The sequence below is a fragment of the Nyctereutes procyonoides genome, unplaced genomic scaffold, assembly GCF_905146905.1.
Source record: "Nyctereutes procyonoides isolate TBG_1078 unplaced genomic scaffold, NYPRO_anot_genome, whole genome shotgun sequence".
Classification (NCBI taxonomy): Eukaryota; Metazoa; Chordata; class Mammalia; order Carnivora; family Canidae; genus Nyctereutes; species Nyctereutes procyonoides.
This window is the reverse complement of record NW_026575036.1, coordinates 26098546-26106839: the sequence shown is the minus strand read 5'-3', so window position 1 is coordinate 26106839 and position 8294 is coordinate 26098546. Positions and strand designations below refer to the sequence as shown.

General features: G+C 40.2%; 2 protein-coding genes across 2 annotated transcripts; both read right to left on the bottom strand.

The window, feature by feature from the left end:
- Window positions 1–1088: 1088 nt before the first annotated feature.
- On the bottom strand, window positions 1089–2027 carry LOC129505529 (olfactory receptor 8S1-like). Its single transcript, XM_055318539.1, has one exon. The coding sequence runs from the start codon at window positions 2025–2027 to the stop codon at window positions 1089–1091; it is 939 nt and encodes a 312-aa protein (XP_055174514.1).
- A 3899-nt stretch (window positions 2028–5926) lies between these two features.
- Window positions 5927–6913, bottom strand: LOC129505528 (olfactory receptor 8S1-like). The gene has a single exon (XM_055318538.1). The coding sequence runs from the start codon at window positions 6911–6913 to the stop codon at window positions 5927–5929; it is 987 nt and encodes a 328-aa protein (XP_055174513.1).
- Between the last annotated feature and the right edge of the window lie 1381 nt (window positions 6914–8294).

Below are 8294 nucleotides of genomic sequence, written 5' to 3'. Positions count from 1 at the left end.
CCAAAGGCAGATGCTCAACCACTGAGCCATCCAGGTGCCCTGGATTTATGTTTTATAGGTAAAAATAAATTATGTGGGAGTGATGTAGTGCCTTAAAGCTCACCAACCACTGGCTCATGAGCAGTGACCAGTTGATTGACAGCTGAAAGATGAGAGGCAAGGACCCTTTAGGATTCACTTGTGTTGAGATGAAAACCCGATTAGGGGATCCCTGGGTGGCTCAGTGGTTTAGTGCCTGCCTTTGGCCTAGGGCGTGATCCTGGAGTCCTGGGATCGAGTCCCACATCGGGCTCCCTGCATGGAGCCTGCTTCTCCCTCTGCCTGTGTCTCTACCTCTCACTCTCTGTGTCTCTTATGAATAAATAAATAAAATCTTTAAAAAGAAAACCAGATTATTTGCCTAGAGCTCATAGCCTGCAACTCTACAAGAAAAAGAACATGGACAGGTAAGCTCAGCTAATTGTAGAAAATACAAGTCTGAGTGAAGACTATGTGAGAAATAAGGTTTTTAGAGATCCAGAGCCCCTTGCAGCCTCTCCCACTGGAGATCTGGCTACCACCCCACACATACAGAAAAGTTCTTGAAAATTTTATGAGTCTGAGCTCTGTCTCAATGTTTATTGTTTCCCTGAAGAACTTCAGCTTTCCATGCCTGTCTTCTATGGTCACCCAGTTGTAATTCTTTATCTTTCTTGCCATTTACCCTGTAACTTTTCTCATTTACAGATCCAGGGCCCTACATTCTTTTCAAATGTGTATTCCCAAAAGTCAATAAAAAATGATAGATTGATGAAGCTAATGATTTTACTAAATGAAAGCCTAAGGTGAATGTTTTGGAATGAGAAAAATGAACCAATATGTTCATAACAAAACTTTCTAGATTAAGGTGATTATTTCATAATTTGTTTGCCTTGAAAAGGAACTGAACTATTTTTCCTATGATTACTTTCTGTCATTCTCTCATGGACTTCTAATTTAGGTTGCAGCATCTGATGTTGTAAGCACTCAGGAGCACACTATTGTAAACTCACAGAATGTCCTTTTGCATGCAGATTTATTCTAGTTCTCTACTACCTTTTGTTTTCATTTCAGCACCTGATATGTTGCAAATACTTTTCCATAGTTCGTGTCAGAGCTGCCTTCACCTCCTTGTTCTTCAGGCTGTAGATGAGAGGATTTAGCACAGGAGTGACTACAGTATACTGCACAGAAAAGATCAACTCAAGGGGGGATCCTGAATTTGGCATGAGATGGCGGAGCAAACCTGAGCCATAATAAAGAGTCACTGCAGTGAGGTGCGAGGAGCAGGTGGAGAAGGCCTTGCTTCTGCCTGAGGTGGAGCTGATGCTCAAGATGGTGGCAATAATACGGGCATAGGATAAGAAGACCAAAAGGAAGGTTCCCAGCCCATGCAGAAGAGTGGAGCAGAGCAAGGCAATGAGGTTTTTGGAGGTATCAGAACAGGACAATGAGAGGAGAGAGGGCATTTCACAGCTGTAGTGGGGGATGATTTGGGCTTTGCAGAAGACCATCTTCATAGCTAGAAAGATATTGATGAGCGCATCCAGAAAGCTCAGTCCCCATGATCCCCATACAAGCTGCATATACAGCTGTTTATTCATGATCTGTCCATAGAGCAGTGGGTGGCAGATGGCAGCATAGCGGTCATAGGCCATCACTGAGAGCAGACAGGCTTCAGTTCCTGCAGCAACAAACACGAAGAAGACTTGAGTAAGGCAGCACTCTACTGAGATGGTTTTCTTTTGAGAAAGAAGGTTCTCCAGCATCTTGGGCACAGTGACTGAAGAGAAGCAGATATCAACAAAAGAGAGGTGACTCAGGAAGAAGTACATGGGTGTATGGAGGTGGGAATCAGTCCTGATCACCAGCAGCATAATCAGGTTCCCCATCACAGTCAGGAGGTAAATCCCCAGGAAGAGAACAAAGAGTGCAACCTGGATGTGAGGGTCAGCAGAGAGCCCAAGGAGGATAAACTCCGTGATGGTGCTGTGGTTCCCCAAGTCCATTTACAAAGGCTTTTCCCTAGAAATAATACAAAAAGGCATAGGAGCCAAAGGTCTATTATCCCCCCAAAGAATTTTTTTAATTGTATTGGTTCTCTCTATTCATATCATTTGCTTTCTATTATGACTTAGGCTTTGTGTCAACCACTTAAAACAAAAAGATGATTAAAATATGGTCCCTGTTCTTAGTATTGTCCATTGAAGAACATGGATATGAAGACAGAATAATCCTGTAATTAATGCAATGGGAGCTCAAACTGTGATTTAATAAGGGTCAATGATAGTACATTGAGCAAATTTGACAAAAATTTTAAAAAAGTATATGATTGCTCTTGGAAATGTGTTTCTGACACATATTTAGTTTGCATCAAAATGGACTCAAAGGCTCAGGACTAAGAAAAATCAGCTGAGTCCATGGGTAGTTAAAATGTGGGTAGTTCTGAAAAACTGATTCATAGGTAATAAGTGGACATCAGAGAACAGTGGCTAAATATTCGGGCTCTTGCATTAAACTAAGTTTAAATCTTAGGTCTACCACTAATTAGCTATGACTCTGCCCAAGATACACACAGCTCTTTATCTTAATGTCCTTGCATATTAAAGGCAGATAATAACAGTACCACGGAGAGCTTTTAGGATTAAATATGAAATTATATATAAAGCTCTTCTAACTACTACTACTACTGCTACTCCTACTTCTATTACTTCTCCTCCTCCTCTTTATTCCTATTATTTGAGATTTTAAGTCTAGGAAAAGTCACATATATTCTCACATCAGTGAAGCACTGCCAAAAGCCATAGTTGTTGCTGCTGAGGTTACTGTCATTGTTATTACTTTACATGCCTTTACAAAGAGATATGTAAGAAATCACATTGAAACCACTACCAGTGTCTTCCCTCCTCTGCACATCACCTCTGTTGGAAGGCAAATTAGAAGTTTAGAATTATTTTGGTGGCGAGTCTTTCTCTACTTTGCAATTACTATGGTGCCTTCACTCAGAGAGGAGGGCATGTAACTGCCACTAATAGGCATAGCTGGAGGACTTCAGAAGCAATGATACAGGGGAGATAAAGTGGTTGGAACTCAGTGTAGACGCCTGGATCCACATGAAGAGCATTACTAGGATGGATGTATATCCCAGAACAGGCTGGAATCTCTAGAAAAGTAAGCAAGAGGAAAGTCTTAAAGGGTTTCCTGCCAGGGAGTACATGAATGGCTATTCCAGCTAGAGCACAGACAGGAGAAGACTCTGCCCAGTACTATGCATTCTGAATCTCGCTCCCAGGCAGTATAGGTAAGAGAAATTGGGGGAATTCATCCCGTAGGATTAGCTTCTGTTTGAAATACCCACAGCTGCTACTCCCTGCCCTCAGGAGGAAGGCTCTACTCACTAACTTTTCTCTCTTCATACTCAAGGACCTGTTTAAAACAGGAGTAGAGTGGGGAATATCAGAGAGGGTGACAGACCATGAGAGACTCCTAACTCTGGGAAATGAACAAGGGGTAGCAGAAGGGGAGGTGGGAGGAGGTTTGGGGTGACTGGGTGATGGGCACTGAGGGGAGCACTTGACAGGATGAGCACTGGGTGTTATGCTATATGTTGGCAAATCGAACTCCAATAAAAAATTTACAAAAAAAACCAGGAGTAGAATATCTAATCCAATTAATTAATTAATTAATTAATTAATTGAGAGAAAGAGCAAGAGAGCACAGGCAAGGGAAGGGGCAGAGGGAGAGGGAGAAGCAGGCTCCCTGATGAGCAAGGAGCCCTATGCAGGGCTCTATCCTAGGAGCCTGGGATCATCACCTTAGCTGAAGGCAGATACTTAACTGGCTGAGCCAACCAGGTGCTCCATAGAATATTTAGATTAACGTAAGTTTCATTCTGAGATACTGTCCTCTGTTTTCATACCTCAAACTTCATGGCCAGATGTGCTCACGTCCCTTCTGTTTCTCAAAGTCTCTACTTTAGGATTACAACAATGTTCTATTTGCAAAACACTGTTTACCAATGACTTCCAGCTTTGGCCTTATACCCTAAAGTCTGACCTTAGGTCACTCATAGGACTTACTAGGGTTGCCCAGCCAGTTCCTTGTCCTGACCATTCCCAGTAAGTCCAGAGATCAGCCAAGGGAAAATTCTGATTCCTTACTTATTAACTCCTTAGCCATAAACCCAGCCTCAAAATCCTTCCCATACACTAAATGCACGTTACCTGTATTTCCTGTTCAACAGGGGAATCTGTTCTCCAACTTGGCTGTAGATTGATTTAGGGAGAAGGAAGATGACCTGGAGAAAGCACTTCTATATCTGGTGTCTTGGCAAAATTTATAAAATCCTATTGATGATAAAAAGCTTTACTGAATCTACACTAATAAATTTATATAGCCACAGGAAAGTGATTTTTTTTTCAGAGTCTCACATACTCTTAGTTTTTCTTGTTTCTAACATCATATCTCAGTTACACAAAGCATTGTTTGGTTTTAATGAGTCCACAGAGAAGCCATGTTTAGGCTTCTGGAGGGTGTGATTCCTTGCCCTTGGCAGGCTAGGCATGGTGAGGGCAACACCTTTTATATTCTATGGTCATAACCTGAAGTCATACTTAGTAGTAAAAAATTTTTTCAACATTGATTTTTATAAAGATGAGTGGGGATCAGTTAGGTGTGGCCTTTGGAACATTGAGGTGATGCAATGACCTTTAATCATTAATTCTAAACTCTTCTGAGTCTCTTGGGAGTTGAAAATAGAAAGAGTGGCCAAAGGGGTATTTGCCTGATTCCCTAAGCAGGAAGAATAGTTTTCAATTGATAATCTAAGAGCTCTGTCTTCTCTTTGGGACTTCTCAGGCAAAATCAAGTCTAGTCAAATTTGGTGTGTAAAAGTGATTTGTTATCAAAGAAGTAAAAAGGCTAAATAGAACAAGCACAGTTCTCTGCTTAAACTGTCTATCCAAATCCATTTCCTTTAGGTATGCATCTAGAGGCCTATACTTACTTGGTCCTGTTACAGTTTGAATACTCCCATTTAGGAGTATTTAGGGAAGCATTGTGTAAAAGTTTATAATATTCTTAAGTACAAATAGACTGTTACAAAAATCAAAATTTTCATTTATTTATTTATAATTAACTATTAGAATTTTAGTCAAAGTAGACTGTTCTGGTCCCCCATTGTTACTTGTCAAATAAATAAGCAAAGGAAACATAATTCAAGGATGTTTGGAATAATTAAGAACACTTTTCTAAAAGAAGGTTTGCTTTCTTTGTTAACCTATATGTATTCTAAAGTATTTTGTTTTTAATTATTGTTATGATCATAACATCCATTCACACATGTAGCTAAGAAATTATACATATATGAAATTATATATACACATATATGAACATACATATACATGTTTAAGGGTTCTATAAAAAGATTATAGCAAGAAACAATAGGTTTTTGGAAGGTTTACTTGAGTCTGTCCTCTGTCTCAGTATATGAACTCACTTTCTTCAGCATCTTCAGTTCTTTTTTACCTACATCCAAGAATCATTCAGCTCAAGTTCATTATTTTCTTGCCACATAGCTGAAGTCTATTACTGTTTTTACTCAATCATAGAGAACCATCACTTAAGAGTAAAATATGGCTTTGCCTTTTCCTAAACTCAATTACTAATGATTGAAGACACACATATTTTACTAATAAAAAGACTAAGGTAAATATTTGGGGAGTGATGAGAATAATGAATGAACACTTTTATGACCACATTTTCTGAATTGAGATAGTTATTTAACCCATTGTTTCCTTTTATTTAGACTAAAGTAACACCTTTCTAATACTTCTGTGTTCATTTTCTATGCACTGCTTACTTATAACATCTCACATAGTACAGACCTAGAAAGTTTTTTATATTAAAGTTAGCTCACACAATGTGTGGCTGGTATCATATTATCCTCTAGCTTTCCTTTTGCACCTAGAATATGGCAAATAGGTTGCAATTTCCTTCTCACAGCTGCCTTCACCTCCTTGTTCTTCAGGCTGTAGATTAGGGGATTCAGCATGGGAATGGTCACACCATACTGTATAGAGAAGATCAACTCTAGGGGGTATCCAGAAGTTGGCATCAGATAGCTGAGAAAAGCAGATCCATAGAAGAAGTTCACCACAATGAGGTGAGAGGAGCATGTGGAGAAGGCTTTGCTTCTGCCTGAGGAGGAGCTGATGCTCAGGATGGTGGAGACAATGCAGGCATAGGATGAAATGATTGTTAAGAAGGTCCCAAGCCCATGAAGCAGAGTGGAGCAGAGCAGCACTATGAGGTTGGTGAAGACATCAGAGCAGGACAAAGGGAAGAGAGAGGGCACCTCACAGCTATAGTGGCTGGTGGTATGGCTCTCACAGAAGTCCAAGCTGGTAGCTAGGAGGATGTTGATAAGTGAATTCAAACCACCCAAGCCCCATGAGACCCACACAAGCTGTACACACAGTTGTTTCCTCATCATCTGTCCATAGAGCAGAGGATGGCAGATGTCAGCAAAGTGGTCATAGGCCATCACTGAGAGTAGAATGCCCTCAGTTCCTGCAGGGATAAACACAAAGAAACCTTGAGCCAGGCAGCCCCTTACTGAGATGGTTTTTATCTCTGCTAGGAGTTCTTTCAGCATCTTAGGCACAGTAACTGAAGATAAACAAAAGCCCAGGAAAGAGAGGTGACTGAGGAAAAAGTACATGGGCATGTGGAGGTGAGAGTCAGCTCTGATCACCACCACCAGCAGCAGGTTCCCCATGATGGTCAGCAGGTAAATGTTCAGAAACAGCACAAAGAGTGCAGCCTGGGCATGAGGGTCAGTAAATAGCCCAAGGAGAAGGAACTGGGTGATGGTGCTGTGGTTCCACAAGCCCATTTATGAAGGCTGTTTCCTAAAAAGTATATGAAAAATCATGACAGTGAAGTTTTTTCTGTTTCTTTTTAAAAATTTTATGTGGGGAGTGAACTCAAGACCCTGAGGACAAAACCTGAGCAGACATAAGTGAAGTTTCTTCTATCTTCTAATCAGATTTCACATTGGACTGATTCTGTTATATTATCACTATTAATCAGAAAATAAATTTTTAGCTTCTACACTAGGCTGTAAGTTTTATGTCAGTCACTTTAAACGTAATGGGGAATAAGGCATGGTCTCTCTCATTTTAAAGGTCCCGTTTCAGTGGGATGTATATGTAAAGACAAGCAATTAGAAACCATGGTGATGGTGCAATGGCAGTCCTAAAGACAAATTTTGGAAGATTCAGTAATGAGTTAATATTGAGGTATTTGAACCAAGATTTTAAAATGTAAGTTTTCTCTAAAGAGACATGTAAATTTACAGAAAAGTATGCTCAAAGGACAAGAATTAGGAAACTGGATAGATCTTTATTATAGCTGTACCCTAGAGTATGAATGAGCAGCATAGGTCGTCACTCACAGGTGAGTATCAGCCCAGGTTCGTCCCAGCTCCACCACTAATTAACTATGAGACCTTATACAAGTGACGTAACTGTTCTGTACCTCAGTTTTACTATCTATAAAGTAAGTTCATAACAGTAACAACCTTATAAGGCTTTGCAATGATAAATAGAATATATGTGAAGTATTTAGAAACATGCCTACACAGAAAACTCATGTATTATTTTTATCAGTATCATTACCATGGGCTACAAGTGTAGGAAGAAGTCAGATAGCAAATCACTCTCACAAGGTGATGTGCTATCAGGAATTAAGTTTTTGCTGTAACAATCACTGCACTTGTTTCCCAAAGGAGGTGTAAGAAAATCATCTAAAGATCATTAAAGTGGCTTAACATTGATTCCCTCCAAAGTTAAACCATTTTACAATTGCAAGAGCAATTTCACTCAGAAGTGGGAGGGTATTGTGACTGCTTTCAAAAGGAAGAGCAGCTGTAAATGAGACAGGAAATATTAGGGACTCTGGGTGTAAATTTGGTACTTGCACTTACATTATCCTCTGGGATAGATGCATATGTCAGTTGGGCAGAGAACTCTGGAAAAAGAAGGAACCAAAGTATGTGAATGGAAAATCATGCCAGTGCTTGAAGGAACACCTAGAAAAGGAGACCCTCCCTAGAACAACACTCTCTGAACAATTCCCCTAGACAGAGTAGGACAGAGAGAAGGAGAAGAAGATTGGAGCTTATCCTCTCAATTCTGTGACAGCTTGAGCTTGACAGGGCCCTGTGTTCAGTTGAAATCATCAGTTGCTGCTGACTCCTGCCCCAAAAGAAGTAG

Excerpts from the sequence above, each read along its gene's own strand:
- LOC129505529 (XM_055318539.1), bottom strand. The coding sequence starts at position 2,027 with ATGGACTTGGGGAACCACAGCACCATCACGGAGTTTATCCTCCTTGGG.
- LOC129505528 (XM_055318538.1), bottom strand. The coding sequence starts at position 6,913 with ATGGGCTTGTGGAACCACAGCACCATCACCCAGTTCCTTCTCCTTGGG.